Genomic DNA, 23081 nt, shown 5'->3' on the forward strand with positions numbered 1-23081 from the left:
CACAAAGACACTCACACACATACATTTGATAGGTTTCTTTCAGTTTCCGTTGACCATATCTACTCACAAATCTTAGGAGGGGCCAAGGCTATAATAGAAGACACTTGCTCAAGGTGCCGCAGTGGGACTGAACCCAGAACCATGTGATTGGGAAGCAAGCTTCTTATCACACATAAGTAAGATAAGATAATAAATACTAAAATATAAACATAAGGATTGTTGTGGTTATCGACATGTCAAAGCATTAAGCTAGCTGCAGTAAACAATGAAAAGCATTAAAAGATTTGTGAGTAAATTAAATATTTAAAAGCTGCAAACAAACCAACAGGAGTTGCTAGAAATAACAGTCAAAACATTGCTTAAAACAGACGTATTAGTGAAAAAATTTCAAGGATTTTATAAAATAAATTATCTTTCTCATATCTTCTTCACATAAATCCACAAAGATAAGAGTCAACCATGGAATAGTGTCTGACACCGGACTTTGTTTCCACGCTTTAAAGATGCCTAGATACTCTCAGTGTGTTGAGTGTGAATCTCATCTTTTGATAAATTCAATGCTATGGTTCACCGTTTTATGCTTGAAATCATTGCCCACGATTTCTGGGATTTGATTGTAAGCTTGCCACAGGTCACTGAAAACGGTGGTTCCTGGAAGAACTGAGCATCGTATGCAATCCTTGCTTACACTCCTTTTGCACATGTACAGCACCTTTGGTTACTATGGAAACAGAATTCTTCGTAATCAGCTTTGGAACACGTGGTGCTTCTTTGCTTACTATGCTAACAGAGTTTTACGGGTGACATGTAAAATACTCGCTTCTGATTGACTAAAATACCCAAATTCTGCAAACTTTAAAGGCTAATAACTTTTTAATTATATTCTGTTGTGTCTGGAGAGAGTCATTCTCTTTTCGTGCCTTATAACTGAACACACTCACTGGTAAAATTTCCACTTCTTTCTTTTTAGATGTCTTGCAAACAACTTGCACATGCAAGTGCTACCAGTTAAAAGCTCCGTATACCGGAAGCTAGCAAGTGAATGGGGTCATCAGGCGAGAATGCGCGCCGTTTTGGGGCCTACCTCTCGACGGCATCAATGCGCACCGGCCCCCCTCACCGCAACCTTTTCAATAGTTTTGACTCTCAATTTTTAATTATAAATTTATAGGAAAAATGAATTTCATTTTCATAAGTAGTATACCAAATTTAATCCCATATCCCAAATTCGAAAACAATTGGAATAAAATTGTAGACAGTGACGATAAACACAAAGACCCAAACATAATGAAAGTTTTCTTCATTCCTTCAACAAACTTGTTAATATAGTGGTGAGCAATGATGGTAACGGAGAGAGAGGGAGAGAGAGAGGGAGCTGAGGTGTCCCACTGAACCAGATTAGTCATAAAGATGAAATAAGCTTTAAAGACGTAGAATGGAATGGGATGGGCCAAGAGGAATATAGGTAAATAGTGCAAATTTAAACTGTTATCACCGACCACTGAGTTTCTCATTCCCCACTACAGGAGAAAATATTTACTCTTATTCCTCTCCCTCTCCCTCTCTCTTTGCTTCTGTCTATCTATAATATTATCTATCTACATATAAAATCTTTTTCCCACAAGAGATTAAATCTTTACAACAACCTTAGTAGGAGAGTGAAACTGAGTGGGCGACAACAGTTTAAATTTGGAAATTTATCTACCTACACACCTGTGTGTGTGTGTGTGTGTGTGTGTGTGTAGTTGTAGAAACCATGCCAAAAACAGACAGCAGAGCTTGGCAAAGTGCTCTGGCTTGCCAGCTCCTGTCAAACCATCCAACTCATACCAGGCAAATGGACTTTAAATGATGATGATGATGACATATAGGAATGGGTGTGTGGTCAAGCTTGCTTCCCATCCATGTGGTTTAGGGTTCAGTTCCACTGCATGGTACCTTGAGCAACCAAAGCCTATAAGTGGATTTGGTAGGTGGATACTTAAAGAAGCCTCTGTGTGTGTGATGTGATGGTAATGGTTTCAAATTTTGCCACACGGCCAGAAATTTGGGGGGAGGGGAAGTGGCGATCACACGGACCCCAGTACGCAACTGGTAATTATTTTATTGACCTTGGAAGGAGGAAAAGGCAAAGTTGACCTCAGCAGAATTTGAACTCAGAATGTAGTGACAGGTGAAATACCACTAAGCATTTAACTGGTGTGCTGACGAGTCTGCCAGCTTGCCACCTTAATAATAATAATAATAATAATAATAATAACAACAACAACAATAATAATAGTCCTTTCTACTATTGGCACAAGGCCTGAAATTTGGGGGAGGTGGATAGTCAATTTCATCGACCCCAGTGTTTTACTGGTACTTAATTTATCAACCCGGAAAGGATGAAAGGCAAAGTCGACCACGGTGGAATTTGAACTCAAAACGTATAGACAGACGAAATACCGCTAAGCATGTTGCCTGGCGTGCTAACGATTCCAGAACAGGATCAGTGAGTTGATTCCTGTCGGCACCCAAAGTTTCTCCAGGAATCATTGTCACTCAACCTTCAATCATAGAAAGCTTAACAATCAGTGTGTTCTTTGACATTCCAGATGCTGGATGCTCAGTCTTCCCCATCTTTGCATATTCCATTGCTGCTGATCCATCAAAGAAACAATCTGTGGCAAGACATGTCTAACAAAGAGAGATCACACCTGCTTCAAGTCCATTATTCTGCAGTCACACACTTGCAGACAGAGATATAGATATGGTTTTGTTAAATTGTGTTCCTTCAACACAGAACCATCTTCACAGTAAGTCTGCTGCATCTTGTGAAGGCAACAGAAAACTTGTAAAGTCTCAGAATGTGACAATACATGAAGAGAATCTAATAAGGTTTCAAAATGTAATGATCTTGCTTTTATGTTTACCTCTTCTCATTAATTAGAATTTTAACCTCAACCAAACTTCACTACAAGACTTAGTATGTTAGCATACACATAATAGATATATTTTAAGTGAACTCTTAATAATTTCACCAGCAGATTCTCATCCTGGTAGTGGTTGTAGAATTCTGAAAATCAGAATCTGAGTGTGATCGTTGCCAGGGCCGCTGACTGGTTCCTGTGCCAGTGGCACTTAATAAACACCATTCAAGCATGATCGTTGCCAGCGTCGCCTTACTAGCATGTAAAAGCACCCAATACACTCTTGGAGTGGTTGGCATTAGGAAGGGCATCCAGCTGTAGAAACTTTGCCGGATCAGATTGGAGGCTGGTGCAGCCTTCTGGTTCACCAGTCCTCAGTCAAACCGTCCAACCAATGCCAGCATGGAAAGTAGACATTAAATAACAATGATGATGAAATTCTTAAAACAATGATTAAATGTTATTTCTTATGAGTTACTATATAATTATAATACAAAGAAAGTTTTCTGTAATTTTCTGAGATGATATAAAACTCATTTTGAATTTCCTTGAAAATAACACCAAAAGCAGATGGCTCACCATTTTTTACCTTCTATAATGGCAAAAAGACACAGGTAAAATAGATGCAATCCAATATCAACAAAACATATTCACAACAAAATGTTTCCAGATGCATTAAAAAATGTAATATTTAAATCAACTTTGCATAGAGGACCCAGACTAATTCCTTTTGAGATATTACTTAAAAATGAAAAAGTATGTCAAATAAGGTATATCAATCTTCAAAGCAAAAGAATATCACTTTTAAAATGTCGTAATTTACCTAGGTTTATCCTTCTTGAACTCTTTCCCAGGTGACAAAGAGTATAACAATAACCACAAAACAGTTACCTAGCAAGCATTACAATCAATGACAAACGAGGTTAATAAACTAAAAAGTCGTGAAAACCAAGCTGACTCATATCTTTCTAGAAGCTTTCATAAGTTTCTTTTATAAAGATTTATTAATAAATTCAGATAAAAACTATTTCTTTCAAGCTACACAAGACTGTTTAATAAATTACCACAAATATTTTTACAATAACTGTTATGTACTGTTTTTACTTAAACTACCTCATAGTTTAGTTAAATCTGACATTTTAACAATGAAATATATTTAGAGTGGTCACACACGCAAACACTTTGTGAAATGTCTTACCTAGTTCTGTCTAGCTCGACTGCTGTGACCACTGGCAAGGCAGACAAGACCTACTTTCTAACTGCTCACATTTTCCAGTCTCTAGAATATTCTAAACACTGAATGGACTTTTAAACCAAACAGACAGGTTACTGAACTCATACAACAACGTAGAGATACATCTGTCCACATACAAACAATGAAAATGGATATAAAAACGTTTTCCCTCCATAAATAAAGTAATCAACACTGTTAATAAAACGAAACTTCATTGATCTCTGGTCTAAGTCTCGACAATAATTTCATTATGTCCACACATCTATTATCTTTCGTCTTTCATTTAGTCATAAGACTGTGGTGGCCATGCTGGGGCACTACGTTGAAGGGTTTAGCTGAACAAATTGACCCCAGTACATTTTAAAATTTGGTACTGGCTCTATTGGTCTCTTTTGCTAAACCGCTAGGTTATGGAGATATAAACAAACCAACACCAGTCAAGTGGTGGAGACACACACACACACAAAAGTGATGGGCTTCCACAGTTTTCTTCAACTAAATTTACTCACAAGGCATTGGCCACCTCAAAAGCTGCAGTAGAAGACACTTGACCAAGGTGTCATGCAGTGAGATTGAACCCCTGAACCACACGGTTGCAAAGGAAGCTCCTCGACTACATGGTTGTACCTGTATCTGCCACACAGCTTTGCTTTAATAATATCTTAACTTTCAGGTTTCAGCAGAAATCAATTTAAATTCATTCTCAAAGCTCATATCCAATTCCAGTCTCAAATGTTGGATAGAAATTTGCAAGATTTTGGTGCCAAAACCATAAAAGTTACAAGACAGCACTTAACAACCTTGGTTAGAATCACATTTTATTTAATAACAGTATAACTCAGCTCTGCATTATTTAAGCATTTGTGTGTGTGTAAGGCATGACCACAGACAGGAGTCTCTAAGTGATGTGAAGCTGAATCAAGCTATTATTATTATACGTGGGCTGATCAATCAATAGGTATTCAGATTGTTGCCATAGTAACGAAGCTGCTTGGCATGGATTGACCATGAACACTGTTGTCTAAATGACTAAGTTTTAATGTTCTAGCTCGCTTCTGCTGTCTACAGCTTGGAAGGAAGGTGGTGATTGTCGCACTGACCATGAGGGAGAAAGGTGAGCAGAGAATCTGCTTCAAATTTTGCCAAAAGCTTAGCGATACCTGCTCAGAGGCCTATGCAAAGTTTGCAAAAAAGTTTCCATCATTCTTGACACAATCAAAATCTTATGCAACTGAAACCTGAGCGTCTTCTTGGTCAGCTGAAAGCAGTTTTGGCACAAACTTAGCAGACACGCATCTCACACCGAAATCTTCAGTGATAATGGACTGAACTGAACCGTAACTAATCTGCACATCCTCTCGTAACTCACAAATGATGATTTGATGATTTCCCCTCACAGCTGCAATGCTTTTCTCAGTTCTGCTGGTTGCAGGTATCCCAGAATGTTTGTCAACATCAACATATTTTCGGCCATCTGGGAAACATCTGAACCACTCATACCCTTGTGTGTAGCTCATGCACTCCTCTCCATACACTTTCTGCAACTTTACGTAGGCCTCTGAGCAGGTATCGCCATGACAACTTTCTCTGTCATGGTCAGTGCGACAATCACACACTACACACCTTCCTTCCAAACACTGCTGTAAACAGCGAAAGTGAGCTAGAACATTAAAATTTAGTGTGCATGCACAGCAGAGTTCAAGGTCAATTTGTGCCAAACGGCTTTACTCTGCATGCTTTAGTTTTGTTACTATGGTAACATTCCGAATACTTATTGATCAGACCTCATATTATATGTATACACTTACACATACACACACATACATGTAGGACTGTGCGTACACATACATAGTTATAGATATGGATGGATGTGTCAATATATATGTGTGTGTGTGTGTATGTGTTTATATATACATAAAGTTATAGGAAATGGAATGGTATCTAGTAGAAGCAGCCACAATGCTACTGTTTATTTTATTTTTCCCAACTGCTATTCAGAAGGCAATGATGGCACCATGGGAGGAGAAGGAAGGAAGGAAGGATGAATGGTAGGAAATTGGGTAAAGAATGCAGGAAATATGGAGGGAGCTGAATAAATTATGTATGTATATCTACAGTAGGGATATCTTAGCACTGTTAAGTTCTATAAAAGTCAAACTCAATTTCCATGGTTTAAAGGTTAAAAGGTTTATGCGGAAATAATTTAACGGATGTGAGTTGTGTGATGGCTTTTGTAGTAAGGTATTTAAGGATGTGAAAGATAGGGCTAATAAGGGTAAATCAGAGGATATAATTACATCCTTTGATAATAAATCTGAAGACAGAGAATTAAAAAATATGTCCAGTCTGGATGTAGTTGAAGGGGTTGAAGGGGTTACGGGAGAAGTTGGATACTTTGTTCCCTGTTTTTATGGTTGGATGTTTTTGTTAAGGGAGACATAAACATCATTGCCAAAATGGAGTCAGTGGGGTGACACATAGATATAAGCACACACATTCATTCAGTTTACATCTGATTTTCCATGCTAGCATGGATCGGATGAATATGTATTAATCAAGGAATTGTCTTACACTTGGTTGCCCTTCCTGCAGCTAACCCTTACTTGTTTTTCAGATAAATTAAAGAAAAAGGGACATGTATGAATCCCCTATAGGTTGTAATTTATTTAATTGTAATAAATCTGTGATGACACAGCATGCTGTGACTCGTTTTCTGGCTCCAACCTTGCTGCGTTGGCCGCAAACCCAGAAGAGGAAAAAAATAAACAAATAGCGGTTTGGCAAAAAGAGACCGATAGAATAAGTACTGGGCTTACAAAGAATAAGTCCCGGGGTCGATTTGCTTGACTAAAGGCGGTGCTCCAGCATGGCCGCAGTCAAATGACTGAAACAAGTAAAAAATAAAAAAAAATAAACAAACACAGGAGCCTGACCGCCCACTACCAATTTGTGTCGGTCACCACTGACAGCTCAGGTATTCTCGGACCCCACACTGCAGATTTCCTCTGCAAAACCAGGATGACTGAGGCCTGTTTGAGAAACGAACCCTGCTGCATAGAGTGTCTGTTGCAGCAAGTGTCCCTAGCCATTCTCTACCTTTGTAAGCAGACCTGGAAGCTGCAGCTAAACACACATTTCATGGTGTGGGGGGGGGGGGTGTACAACCTGTTACTGTCCCTCCTTAAAACTTCTGCTGCTTCATTCCTCCACCCACCTCTTTCTTCCTCTTCTTTGTTTCCTTGGTAACAGAGTTTTGGGGCAGAGTTCTCAATAATTTAATCTTTTATCCTTTCAAAGCTTTTTTTTACTTTATCTTCTCTTAAAAATATTTTGTTAATAAAATATAATTCAAAGGTCGAAGAAAAAAAAAAACGAAAAGAAAAAGAACGTATTGATAAATTTGTGATCTATCAGAGTTCTTGGGAGTGTGGAAATTCTGGTTTTGGCCACCCTGATGTAGGACACGTTTTAGCCGAGGATTTAAATATTATTGAATCAGTGCAGGTGTGGCTGGGTGGGTATACAGTTATGAGTTCAGTCCCATTGCATGGCACCTTCAGTGACTTCTACTACAGCCCTGGGTCAACCAAAACCTTTTGAGTGGATTTGGTAGATGAAAATTGAAAGAAGCCTGTGCATGTGTTGTGTTTATGTATCCTAGACTTGACATGATGGTTTTAAATGAGCATCATCATCATCGTCATGGTAAACAAGAAAATATTACTTTGCTTGGGAACAGATGAAGTCTGGCAACAGGAAGGGCATCTGACTGCGGAAAATCTGCCTCAAAACATTTCATCTGACCCATGCTGGCATTAAAATGTGGACGTTAAATGCTGGTGATGAAAATCGAGACATTAGGATGCCATTAGTTAAGGGAACGAAATAGTCTTAGAGAATGAGGTAAAGATGAGTAGGAAGAAATGACTTTAGGGTCAATAAATAATATCAGAAATAAAGGGAAAAATAGAAAATGGGAAGAAATAGTTTTGATGTTTTGGAGAAGGAAGGTAAAACTAAGTTGGTTGTAGAAAGAATAAGGAAGATGAAAGAAATGAGAACTAAGTTTTTAGGAAACATGAAGGGAAACAGAATGGAGCTAAGATGTCTGAGAAACATTTATGTTGCGTGAAAGGATGAAGCAAGAGGGAACTCTGTTGGTGCCTTTCGTTTTAGTCATTGGACTGTGGTCATGCTGGAGCAACACCTTGAAAGATTTAGTCAAACAAATTGACCCTAGAACTTGTTTTTAAGACTGGTGCATATTCTATCGGTCTCTTTTGCCAAACCACTAAGTTACATGAAAGGATGTGTGCATCCAACAGTCTGGTCAGGGAATCATGACCCTCTTGACCCAGGGCAGCACTACCTCCTCCAGGAATTTGATGTAGGCCTCTGTGTTGAGTCTGAGGCTGCATGGAAAGATGAATGGTGGCATAACATTGCCATCACTAGTGATCACTCCAAACACCATGATGTTGACTGGATGTTTGATTTTTATCACTCTCGGTACCTGTCCTCAGACTGACACCCAAACACTCTGAAATGTTCGTATTTGAGCTTCTGTCATGAATGCCAAGCAGTACAGCATACCGTTTCCAAATTTCTGGCAGAGTGAACTGCATCATGGTGCTGTTTTTCTCACAGAAGGTGCCCAACTGACCCTACTATACTATGTAGTCAATAAAATAAAAAAACAAACAAAGCGTATGCATAAAATTAGAAGTATAAAATGGCAACAAGTTACCCATCGCATCCTGTATGTATATGTGTATATATATACATATATATACACACACAGATATATATCAAGAATAATATATTTGTACTCTACAAAACAATGTGTGTGTGTGTTTCTTGCTCCACTGCTTGACAACCCAGGTTGGTTTGTTTATATTCCACAAACTTAGTAGTTTAGCAATAGAGACTGACAGAATAAGTAACAAATGTAAAAAAACATGAAGTGGGGTTGATTCGTTCAATGAAACCCTCAAAGGTGGTGCTCCAGCAAGGGCACAGTCCAATGAGGGAAACAAGTAAACAATAAAATCCAAATTTGTTATGGAGATTTAGATCTGACATTGAATTTTCCAGTAAAAGGAATTGAAAGAATGTACGTGAATGGTTTTCCAATGATGTGAATTTTGATTGAAAACTGGTGGATGAGATGTGGACAAAACTTTGGATTTAGTGTTCAATGAGAAATTTAAATATATATTGGTTAAAAATGGTCCAAGATAAGATATAAATGGAAATGTGCAATTTGAATAAAGGTCAAAAGGGATTAAGTTTATGATTAACAATAAAGCAAACATCTCATTCTCAGATAAACAATTTAGGGGAACTCCTATGGGGGGGGGGTAACTGTGGTCCTTGCTTGGCTGACTTATAATTAATCACCACAAGGACTGTGGCTAAGCTGGAGCACTATCTTGGAGAACTGTTTTAGACAAATGAATCAATCCCAGGATGTTTTTTAAAGCATGATATTTGTTCCATTGGTGTCCTTTGCCAAACTGCTAAGTAATCGGGACATAAACACACCATCACTGTTTGTCAAGCAGTGGTGAGACACACACACACACACGGCAGTCTTCTTTCAGTTTCCGTCTCTGAGATCCATTCACACTTGCCAAAAGCACTTTACAAAAATGCTTAGACAGAAGTTTAATTCCAGTTAAATGAACCAACGGTTATTATTATTATCATTATTATTATTATTATTATTATTATTATTATTAAGGGAAGTCAGTTAATGAAAGTTGATCTTTGATAATTTAGGGAGGGAAATGTAAACTAAAAATACTTTTAAAATCTTGTAACATAATCAAAATTAAAATGTAGCACAATTTGGTTTAAATCTGTGACCTGATATTTATGACACTGAAATATTTCCATAACAAAAAATAAAGTCTGTTTAATTTATATTTACTATTTAGAAATTGTAATTGTCATAACCAAACCTGACAATGAAGACTTTAGTTAACAGTTAGGTGACCGTGAGAGTTTGGTTATAATAAACCGCCAGTTTATTATAATCTCAAGGCCAAATCAGAGCACTTAAAAACCGGCTGCCAGTAGGAAAACCTGGCTGGCAATAACTTTGTTCTTACAGCTGGATCTGTCAAATTATTGCAGAAGAAATTCCAAATGTGGCAGCAAAGATTAGACTCAAGAGATTTTCAAGTAAATCATTCTCTTTTTATTTCTCTCCCATCCTCTGTACCCAATTCTACCCACCTTTAATGATATCTTGCATACACTTCTTCTTCCATATACATTACATATCCCTGCAAAATACAGTCTTTGACCTTACACCCTACAACTGATTCCTCTGCTAATGTCTAGTTTCTCTCTCAATTTCTCTGCACCACACCATTCACAAACATTACATAACCAGTGAAGCCTGCTTGCTTCATTCCTCTCCAACTGTCACTAATCCTCTGCATTTGGTGCCTACATCTCATGTGGAGGCACATGGCCTAGTGGTTAGAGCAGCGGACTCGCGGTTGAGGGATCGTGGGTTCGAATCTCAGACCAGACGATGTGTGTGTTTATGAGCTCCACACGGCTCCAGCAGAATGTAACGGTGAACTTCTGCTGACTCTTTCACCACAACTTTCTCTCACTCTTTCCTCCTGCATCTTGCAGCTCACCTGCAACGGACTGGCGTCCCATCCAGGTGGGGAACCTATACGCCAAGGAAACCAGGAAACCGGCCCTTATGAGCCAGGCATGGCTCAAGAAGGAACAAACCAACTACATCTCACAATCATCAGATGACATGGTGCAGCTGTTTGGACGTTGATGATTTGGCATGGCTGACTGGACATTCAACCTGTTCTGGTGACAGTCCATTTTGGAACTGGGGAGACGCATGCATGCACATGCCGAAATATACAGTAGAGAGATGGAGAGAGAGAGAGACAAACATTACAATTTATCAGTTGGGCATAATTAGCATAAATGCTTTCCATCTCTTCATAAAGAGAGAGAGAGAGGTAAAGAGAGAAAGAGGGAGAGAACAAGACGTAAAGATCCCCGATGTTTTCCTGCCCTTTTCTTATTCTCAGTTACACTTTCAGAGCACTCTTCTCAACTGCTGATTCAGTTGCCTTGGTAACAGAAACTATCAACTACTTGAAAATACTGAAAGTTGCTTATTTTACAACTCGTCTGACTACTAAAAACTCTGGTACATCTGCACTCAAGTCACCAGAAGGGGGGAGGGGGTAAATGGGGGGAAAAAAACTTGCAGTTTCCAGTTCAAATTACATGTCTACCCTTAACTATGACCAAGAATCTTGTGTAGGGATCTAAAGAATACAAGGGACCAAAATGGGGGTTCTCTGAGGGGTCACTGGAGCAGCATGACAGAACAGGGTGCATAGCTTGAGATGTCACAACTGCAGCATGGCCGGCAAATGGTTAGAATGGTGAAAGAAAGAATCACAAGACAGATTTCACAAAGACCAATTGGCAGCAGACCCAGAGGTAGGCCACGAGCAAGATGGTTGGATGGTATCCAGAACCTTGATTGGTTTCACTTGAGGACCCAACCACATCGTTTGCTAATGGCTGCCTTTTGAAGGAAGAAAAATAAGAATTACTGTCACATTTTTATTTCATATGGCAGCAATAATAAGGTTGTCAATTACAAATCTCCAACAGATTCAATAAAAAACACAAACAAGTGTCTTAACTGAAAGCATAAAAAAAAATATTTCAGTGAATTCATTTCTAAAGAACTGGTTTTACAGTTATTTTTTCCGCTGCTCTCTTTTCTCTCTTTTACTTGTTTCAGTCATTTGACTGCGGCCATGCTGGAGCACCGCCTTTAGTCGAGCAAATCGACCCTGGGACTTATTCTTTGTAAGCCCAGTACTTATTCTATCGGTCTCTTTTGCCGAACCGCTAAGTGACGGGGACATAAATACACCAGCATCGGTTGTCAAGCAATGCTAGGAGGACAAACACAGACACACAAACACACACATACACATATATACATATACATATATACGACAGGCTTCTTTCAGTTTCCGTCTACCAAATCCACTCACAAGGCATTGGTTGGCCCGGGGCTATAGTAGAAGACACTTGCCCAAGATGCCACGCAGTGGGACTGAATCCGGAACCATGTGGTTGGTTAGCAAGCTACTTACCACACAGCCACTCCTGCGCCTTGTATTCTTCAATGTTCATCAGTGACAGGTACATACACGCACAAGCAATGGATTTCAACAGTTTCCATCAACCAAATTCCACCAAAAAAGTTATAAAACAGAACTTGTGACTGGAGTAAATTAGTCCGTTAATTAATTTTGTGTCCTTCTATATGTTGGATATACAAATTTCACAAAGTGGGGATAGATACATATGATACTCCAATAAATACAAACTCTCAACAACTCCTACGACTGTCTCCATTCTCAACCAATACACTACTCTTTATATGAGATAGGCTAGTCCATTCTTCCAATCCCACAGGGGTGTCAGTGACTCTTGCCACAACAATTAAATCCTCTTTTCTCTTCAAATAATACAAAGTGGTTCCACAAAAGTTTATTTCTCACTAAAAATTGCAATGTTTTTACAACAGGTTTTAAAAGAAGAAATAACAGGAGAACTTACCGTCAAGGAATGCCAGGGTATCAGTTCTCTCAACAGCATTATCTGAAGAATATAAAAAGTCTGCTTAAAGACATCAGCGAATGATACAAATTACAAAATAAGTACCGCTGCCGCCACCACCATCATCATCATCAATATCAATGTCCACTTTTCCATGCTTGATTGGGGTGGATGAAGTTTACTGAGGTGGATTTTTTACAGATGGATGCTTTTCCTGTCACCAACTCTCATCTGTTTCCAAGTAAGGTAATATTTCCCAATGACTGGAAACGTCTTCATAGAATATTGGAAATGAATGACATTGCGTGTGTGAATAGTAACAATCATTTACAACTACCATGTGATGTGAAGACAAGGAAACACACACACACACACAGCCAGCCATAGAAGCCATGCCAAAGCCAACACTGGACCTTGGTGCAGCCCTGTGGCTTGCTGGATTTTGTCAAACCATCCAGCCCATGCCAGCATAGAAAATGGCCATTAAATAATGATGTATGTATGTATGTATGCATGTATATATATATATATATATATATATATATATATATATATATATATATATACCGGAGTAAACACATAAATGTGAAACAAGGTGGAAAAAAGAGTACTCAAATACCAGTGGTAGAGTAATATGCTTTATTTTAAGCAGCAGAAAATTCAACAAAATCTGTTACTCTGAGTTTCTCGTTGCCGTTCATCAGACAGTTTTTGCTAGAATGGAACATATATATTAATTCAATCTATACTCTTACAACGCTACACCTTTAAAAAGAAATGGACTTGTTTGATTGGCCCTTTAGAAAAAACGGTCAATCTTCGAGCGATAAACAAAAAGGTCAAAAATATATGTATATATATATAAAAAAACTTATAAAAATTATAAAAATTATAAAATCCGAGGAAAAAACCGAGGAAAAAACCTATTGCCGTTAATGAAGACAGTGCAAATTAATGCATAGAAATTAAACCTGTTATAAATACTGCAATACATATTTATATTAAAATCCACATATATATATCAACATACACAAAAGGATGCGCGTAAACGCCATACATACATATACAGACGTATGAATATGAATCTAAATTATACACATAAAAGCATGTGTACATATATTCACGCAAACCGTCTCGCACGCAAGCTAAAATTCATCTATGTAGCAATTCTCATATACTGAGCAAGGAGGGGGAACGAAAGAAAGGGAAAGAGAGAAAAAGGAACGAAAGAGGGGGGGGGGAACTTGTAGCGATGTTATTGGCATCTATAGAGGCCAGTATACATACACAAGTTTGAATTGATACATATACATACCGTCGTGTGTATGCGTGCTTAAGCACAAGCATACTTTCACTTACACATACACAGATACGCATGCTTACAAATACATATGCTTTGCTATACACAAACTTATATAAACATTCTAAATTTGACAACATTGCTTTTTTTAAAAAACATTGCTTTTAAAAAATGGGTGCATTAATAAAAATATATACGAAAGACATATAAAATAAAATATAACATCCTATTTATATATATATATATATATATATATATATATATATATATATATATATATAGTTAATCCAAACAAGAAAACAAAAACAAAAAAACACAACAACGCGAGGACGTGGAACAAATAAAGTATTATTGGACGCTCAGGAAAGAAGGGAAGAAGGAGGGTTTGACGTTTCGAGCGGAGCTCTTCATCGGAAACATAGGAGAAGGAAAGATCCCGAGAAGGGAAGATAGAGGTACAGACGAGGTCACATACTGAAATATATATATATGATAGGCTTCTTGCCGTTTTTGTCTACAAAATCCACTCACAAGTCTTTGATCAACCTGTTTCTATTGTAGAAAACACTTGCCCAAGGTGCCACACAATGAGACTGAACTTGAAACCACGTGATTGGGAAGCGAATGTCTAAACCACACAGCTGTGCCCTGCACCAGTGCAAGACTGTTGCCACCTTTCACTGACTTTGCAGGAATTTCAAACCAAACAGTTTCTGATGTGGCTGGAAATATTCAGATGGTTTCACAGACTCACAAAAGAAACAGAGTTTAAATTCAAAACAATGTGGCTGTAATATGAAGAACCCAGCTTTGAACCAAATTCCATTTGTTCTGGTGTAGAATGAAAGCCAAAACCAGAAATAGTTTTGAACAGGAAGCAATGTTGGCAGTGAGTAATAACATCTAATAAACTAATATTTAGTGAAAAAAAAAAAAAAAAACCCCCACTGAAGTTTGTTTCCATTTCTCAAGAGAGAAAGGAATAAAAACTTCACATCATAAAACAAAGGAATATTATTATAATCAAGGGAATCGGAGTCAGTAAAGCTATACCAACTCCAACTCACTATATCTTTATTCTTCAACCCTTTCATTACCAACCCGGCTGAAACCGGCTCTGGCTCTGTACTACAAATGTTTTGTTCTCATAAGTTTTAAATTAAAATCTTCCACCAAGCCTTAGTCACACTTTATGTTCCTAACACTATCTTAATAACTAAGTGATTTTACTAAATTCTTTGTTATGTTTAAAATAATTGAAAGAAACACAGAGCTTCTCAAAATAAATACAGTAACGAAAGGGTTAATATAAACCAGTTATAACATATAGGTCGACTCAAAGTACCAGCGTATGCATATGCTTTATGAGATATGTAGACCACAATCACTTGATTACATAAAGAGGAGTCGGAGGTGCCGATAGCAGAGGAGTCAGAGTCAAAGTTTTTTGTTTCGACTCCACAGCCCTGATCATAATGGAGGATTTTGGTGAGCATTCAGATGGATAGAATTGGAAATGTATTTGTGATTGTAGTCAAGGAATTAAAATTGGATACTCTTGGAGATAACTAAGAATGATATGTGCATGCATGTGTGTGTGAGTGTGTGTGTGTGTGTGTGTGTGCATGTACTTAAGCAGTTTGTTTCCATATCATGTGGTTTCATGTTCAATCCTGCTACGTGGCATTTGGGCAAGTGTTTTCTACTACAGCTATAAGCAGGCCAAAGCCTCGTAAGTGGACTTGGTGGATAAAAACTGAGAGAAGCCCATTGTATATATCTCTGCGTGGGTGTGCATTTGAGTTAAGTACGGAAGATCCTGCTATATATTTGGAGGCCTGTGTTGATCACATTGACCACACAACTGCACCATATCCACAAGTTGGTGCAAGCTCCATTTTGTAGAGAACCAGCTGCTGTCCATACATACAAGTCTCTCTTCTGCAAGTCACCAATGCTGTCCAAAAGAGAAAAAAAAAAAACCCTTTCTTAAAGGGCCAATACAGTTTGGCACCAATATTGGTGCAGGTACCACTGTCAGAACCGAAAGAACCAATACAGAAATCACTTGGCATCTCTAATGCACCACCCTAGATTGGTACCTTTTGTTTTTGTGACCCTGAAAGGATGAAAGGTCAAGCTAACTATGGTAGAATTTGAAACCACAATACCGAGAACCAGAGTAAATACTGCAAAGCATTTTCCTTAGTGTATCTAGGGGTGGGGTAGAGGTACAGTCTGCCCCAGGCAATGCTTTTTTTTATGGGGGCAGCACTTTAAGGTTTACTGTATAAGCCTGTATAGGCTAGGGGGCTCCCCCCACCCAATGGACAACTCAGGGTGGGGTGTCAAGAGGCCTCCACTCTTGGTAACACACACCCAATGTGCCGCTGGGCATTCTTTTCAACACTCTCAGAATTCTGACTATATGCCATGTTATTCTTAGATAATTTTGGGATCAAATTTCCACCATAAAAATAAATATTAATCTAAGAAATATTTATTTAGGATGGAAATTTGATCTTTCCATAGAACTGAAAGTCAGGAAATAAATGGCTAAAATACAGATGAAGTATTATATTTGTTCCAGGCAAACAGAGAAAAAAAAATGCCTGGGTTCACGAATAACTTTGGGAGTAGAGAGGGAAATAGAGTTTATGAAAAGCAACTTTAATTTCATAATATACGGTTGGAGAAAGGCTTTTTTAATTGGGATTGAAGTTTTAATAAGTGAAATTGTGGAAATTAGATGTAAACAAACAGCACCCCTCATCATTTCTACTTCTATTCCACTATACTAGTATGGGTTAGGTGGATCCATTTCAACACAGGGTCTTTCCATTTGTCTCAGTCCTTTATCATCTCCTCAGAGAGATTTGACTTCATCCCTTCCTCCCTTATCTTTCTTCATCTTCCTCTTCCTCATACTCCTTCTAATGGCACCATCTGTCACTTTTCCATCCAACTATCCTTCTTTATACACATCTCCCCATCATTGTTGTCTCCTCCCCTTGTCTCCAGCAGATGTCCCTAGTCCTCGTCTCTTCTCTCAGGACACTTAACGACCAGCAAGTTTACCAGAAACCACTCAAAGACCCGTGTCCTCCTTCACAATTGGAAAGCCATCCCCACCACTGCACATCAGCTCATTTCCTCCTTTCTGTCTCTACAGCCACCAACTCCATCATTCAAATACCCTAATCCCACCCCACCCCCGACCAGTTCTGCTTCAAACGCTTAAAGCTCATCACTTCCAACCATGTCAACTGTTTCCACTTAGCACTTGTTACTTCTATGAACTCCCCTCTATCTACCCTACATCACCTTTAGTTGTTACCTTTATTATATTTCCCCTAATCCTGGCCATACTCAACTAGGAATCTTCTTCACTTCTCACCTCACCTACCATATTTGTCCCCCCATCATCTCCCAATCCACATCCCCTCCCTCTTACACTCTGCCTTCTACCTACTTCCCTCTATCCCTCTCATCTCCCCTTCTTCTGTACTTTCCATTCAGAATACTCTACATCTATATTATGTATAAGTATGGAAGAGAAGTGCACACACACACGCATGTGTGTATGTGTGTGTGTGTGTGTGTATTCCTCAGTACCTGTGTGTATGTGTACCGGTAAATGATGGAATATATGTGTGTATGTAAGCATTGATGTATGCAGATGTGTGTAAATGTAGACAGAGCTGGGGTCTGTATATATTTACCAATTGCAACCCCAGATTAAACATAAATTCTAATATAATACACTAAAATTCCACATTCCACAGAAATTAATTCCAATATTTTCTGCACAGAAAAGAATTAAATCATATTTAAGGGATTCTATGAAGGATTTCGTGGAAGGAGTTCTGTTGATGCAGACATTTTATTTAAGCTTCATCCTATAGATACATCATCATCATTTAATGCCTGTGTTCCATCCTGGAATGGGTTGGACAATTGGACAAGTTCCAACGCGCCAAAGGACTGCATTTGTACTCCAATGACTGCTTCGGCATGATTTCTATGGTTGGATGCCTTTTTAACAAGGTTTCTTTAATAAACTCTGAAAGGATAAAATTTTTTCAATGGTTTACAATCCAAGTTATATTTCAAGTAACCCTTTACTAATTAAACCAACTTCACCCAGCCCAAATATTCTACTTGTCTTACATTCAAACTGGCCAGATCCAGCCTCTCACACCTATCCTACAATGTCATTCTAAAGATAAACAATCACATCATTGAAATCTCTAAGCTACAAGATAATGCATGATTATTTCAAAACTATGTGAATAAATAAGCATTAAATTGGACAGAGGAATCTGACTGCAAAAGGGTTAATCTAATCTTTCCTGTTACTTTCACTTAAATTTTATATTCAAATAATATTTAATCCATCTTTTATGATATTTCTGTCGAGATGCTGTGTTTCTTCAAATTGATTTTAAATATAACAAAGAATTTAGTAAAATAACTTAGTTATTAAGCTGGTGTTAGGAACATAAATTGTGACTGGCCTCCGTGCCGGTGGCACGTAAAAGCACCATCTGTTCGTGGCCGTTGCCAGCCTCGCCTGGCCCCCGTGCCAGTGGCACGTAAAAGCACCATCCGTCCGTGGACATTTGCCAGCTCCGTCTGGCACCTGTGCGGGTGGCACGTAAAAAGCACCCACTACACTCACGGAGTGGTTGGCGTTAGAAAGGGCATCCAGCCGTAGAAACACTGCCAGATCAGACTGGGCCTGATGCAGCCTTCTGGCTTCACAGACCCCAGTTGAACCGTCCAACCCATGCTAGCATGGAAAGCGGATGCTAAATGATGATGATGATGATGATGTTTGGTGGAAGATTTTAATTCAGAACATTTGAAAACAAAACATTTGCACTACAGAGCCCGAGGCAGTTTCAGCCAGATTGGTATCGAAAGGGTTAAATCTCAAAGAGAAAGACTCGTAAATTTATTTCTTTTAAAACGTTCATTTTTTTAAAAGTTGGGTTATGTCTGTTAGAAGCTTTCAATTAATATAAGAAATCAAGACAGAATTGTCAAAGCAGTGGGCAAAATGCTGAGCAGTATTTCTTCTGACTTGTTCTAAGTTCATATATTCCATTACACTCAACTTTGCCTTTCACCTTTTTAGGGTCAATGAAAGTAAAAATGATGTAGTGAGATTGGTGTAATCGGTAAAACCCCCAACTCTCACTAAAAGAGCTGGCCTTGGGTCAAAATCTGAAATAATCAATATAGCAAAATCTATGATCAGATTAATTACAAATCGAAGATGAAAACTGCCCAAAGTGGGAGTTGATGGTTTTATGAACTGACTTCATAACTCTGTATGTGTGATACTACTACTACTACAGGCATAAATAAATAATTAGGTTGTTCTAAATCAAGAATTTTCTATGGCTGTTCTATTTAAATAACTTCTCTGGGTGCAGCTAGCTTTGTCGCCCACACCTCCTACCTAACCCTTCCTCTCACTTTTCCCTTTAGCCCCTCTCCCCACTGCTTCTAGATCCCATGTCCAAATTCCTAGTTTCCTCCCACTCCATTCCCAATGTACACCCTACAATGATGTCACCACAAGCAAGTAGGACGAAAGAAGGGCAGCTCAAGGGATGGTCTGACAATATGAGAAGCTGTGACACCAAAATACCTGAAACATTTCTGTGCAGTGTTTCACTGGATAATTTAATATCTCTTTTTGCTTTTGAAAGAAAAAGAAAATGCCTCTGGGTTGCTCTGAGCAACATTGCCAAAACTTAACATTTCATCTCCAAAGCATTGCTGTTTCATTGTCCATCGATGATAAGAGACAATAACGGCCACCTCCAGAAAACTTTAGAGAACAAAAAATTGGGGAAAATAAATAAAAGAAATATTTGTCATTTAATTGTCATCTCTCAAACATTCCTTACTCCCCCAGATACAGCTTGTGAATGTCCCTTGGACTTTTGTTTTCTGTGTCCACATTCCTTTACACATATGAGACAGACAGACAGAAACAAAGAAGATATATATATATATATCTGCATACATACAACAGCATGGAATTTTGTCAGTGAACAGGTTGTGGTTTCAAAGCGACAAAAATATTCTGACAAATTAAATTTAAATGTTGAAGTGAACCTAATGTTTTTTGTGTGTTTTTAAATGGCTTGTTTCAGCACACGATCTCAGATCAAGTCACTTGCTATGCAAATATATCTCTGTAATATATATATATAAATATATAAAAATCTTTTTCCTTCCTTCCTGCCTTGCCCCTCTCTCTCTCTCCCCCTATCTATCTATCCATATATCTATCTATCCATATATCTATCTATCTATCTATATATATATATATATATCTATCTATATATATATATATAAAACTGAGAATGTGTGTCTGTCTGCTGTCTGTCTGTGTGAATCCCTAAAACTTGAGAACTACACAACCAATTTCATTTTAACTTTTTGCCTAGGGCAAGCCCACACCAATATCATATCTTCTCCACTACGATGCCCTAAAACTTGAGAACTGCACAACCAATTTCATTCAAATTTTACACATGCCTTACTTAGGGTCCATGTAGTTTCATGGGCAAAAAAATGTTCAACTTTTTGCCTAGAGCGAGCCCATAGCAATATCATATCTTCTCCACTATTTCAGTATTACGTGTTAAAAGTGAAACAAAAATATTTCTCTATTTTATGTCAGATAATTGAATTATATGTAGTAAGTAATAATTAAAATCAAACTAAAGTATAATATAATCGTAACATAACAAAAGTAAAAATAGCAATTGGTATAAAATTGCATCAAGGATTTGAACTTGAATAAGTGGTTTCACATGAATGGGAATAAATTAACAATAAAATTAGCGTGCAGAAATGGAATAGTCCAGATGGATAATAAAAAATTAAATTAAAGAAAAGACTATTGTCTATAAAGTATACAATGTAGAGAAAAAAGAAGAGCTAACAATTCCAGTCTGTTATATATTTTGAGTATTGTTATCACTAGTGATATCAAGATATAACTTTGTATTTTGCATTTTATGTGTAGATGTATATATATATAGATGTACATGTAATATGTACACATATATACATGCACTAGCACTATGACCCGGCAACGACGGGTCTTTAATGCTAGTATATATATATATATATATATCAGGAATGCAGATACAAAAAAAATCCAAAAGTACAAGGGACATTCACAAGCTGTATGTGTGGGGACAAGGAATGTTTGGCATTGGTTAGGCTCCACTGGCCTCATAGCATTGTTGTTCTTGTCTGCAAACAAATATTGGTAATTGAACAGATACAGAAAGAGTTTAGTACAGAATGAGGGACAAGTAATTTGCAGAATTGAAACAAAAAGGAGCTCAATGAAAATAACTTAAAAGTAGCCTGCAGGACAATAAAAGTTCAATGGTGGTATGGCACGACTGGCATGATTAAAAAAGCATGTTTCAGGCCAAGTGAGATCATGGTCGTGGGTGATGCCAGTGTTGTGAAACTGGCACCTGTGATGGTGGCACATAAAAAGCACTGCTTGAATGTTGGGCTGCATCAAAGCAGTGACAAGTGATGAAGAGCTTTGGCGATCTACCATGCTTTGAGAAGACCTGTGAAAGCAAGTGAGATTGTAGTGGTGGCTGACACTGTGTTCTGTAAGTGGCACCTGTGCTGGTGGCATGTAAGAGGCACCCACTAGACTCTTGGAGTGACTGGCATCATTAGGAAGGGCATCCAGCTGTAGAAATTGTGCCAAATCAGATTACCAGTTTTCAGTCCAACCATCCGACTCATGCCAGCATGGAAAAAAGGACGTTAAATGATGATGATGAAGATGATGTCAGCCTTAATCTGGTGTCATAAATATAGCAATAGTCTATCTGAGAGACAGAGAGAGAGAGACAAGAGGAGAGATATGAACGAGGACATGAGAGATGTGATACATAATTATGATTTTGAACAATTTAATTTAATTTCTTGAAAACAGCAGCTCATAATATGAAATTTTTTGTGAGGGATTGTGTTCTTCAAACTTTTAAAATAAAGTAATTTTATTATTTATACAAGTATGGAAAAGTGGAAATTAAAACAATGATGGATGGATATAATATGTATGTATGTGTGTGTATGTATATATATCTATATATATATATATATATATATATCACTCTCATTAGTCTCAAGATATGTTTGAGTGAATGGGTACATATATAGGAGATGCATGAAGTAGAAAATATTCAAAACAGTTTGCATTGTAACACAGACTTCTATTAACCATTTGAAGCACACACACTCCCAAATATTTACCTCTTTGTAATACTATATATGTTATTAACTATCAAAGTCTTGTCATTGATACAGTGAGACAAACTATCAGTGAGCAAATCTGGAATACAAACAATAGCTGGTCACTTTATACACAAACACTATTGCATGATAGAGAAAAAAAAAAGAGGAATAAATATGATTCTTCTCTGATGTCATCATCATCATCATCATCAACTATTAAATGTCAACACAGCTTCTCAGATGAAGTTACTTCCCAAAGTAGGGCAACAATCCTTGTTTCAAATCTAGGAGTGTCTGGTCATTGAGCCACAGTGGACTCGTTTCCAACAGGTCATAATATGAGGAGTTGATGAAGTAAGCAGAAGAGATAAGATCCAACAACAAGGGATTCCCCACAGTCTCATGGAACATGACTGATGGGGGGGGGGACCCCAGAAGGAACACCAATTACTGACATCTTAATAATAAAAGTAAAGAAAAGATGCAGGAAGCACAATAGGATATGGCCCCACGGAGAAGGGCAAAGAGGAAACCAGAAAAAGCAGTGAAGTGAAATGACACTTGGGGCCAACAGGAGAGAGAAGTGGTTTGTGTGTAGCAATTGAGGTTAATTACAGCACAGGTGCATTTTATGTGGCACCAGTACAGGTGCTTGTTACATAAGTACCAGCAAAGGTACTTTTCACATGGCATTATTAGCACGGGT

General features: G+C 38.0%; 1 protein-coding gene across 1 annotated transcript in view; it reads right to left on the bottom strand.

Moving 5' to 3' along the window:
• The window catches only part of LOC115223569 (DNA polymerase epsilon subunit 4), a 60266-nt gene that overhangs the window by 21876 nt on the left and 15309 nt on the right, over window positions 1-23081 (bottom strand). Inside the window, exon 3 of the mRNA XM_029794206.2 lies at window positions 12778-12819. Within this exon, the coding sequence (XP_029650066.1) occupies window positions 12778-12819 (42 nt within the window). The remainder of the gene's footprint in view (window positions 1-12777; window positions 12820-23081) is intronic.

The sequence above is a fragment of the Octopus sinensis genome, linkage group LG23 (genome assembly GCF_006345805.1).
Source record: "Octopus sinensis linkage group LG23, ASM634580v1, whole genome shotgun sequence".
Lineage (NCBI taxonomy): Eukaryota > Metazoa > Mollusca > Cephalopoda > Octopoda > Octopodidae > Octopus > Octopus sinensis.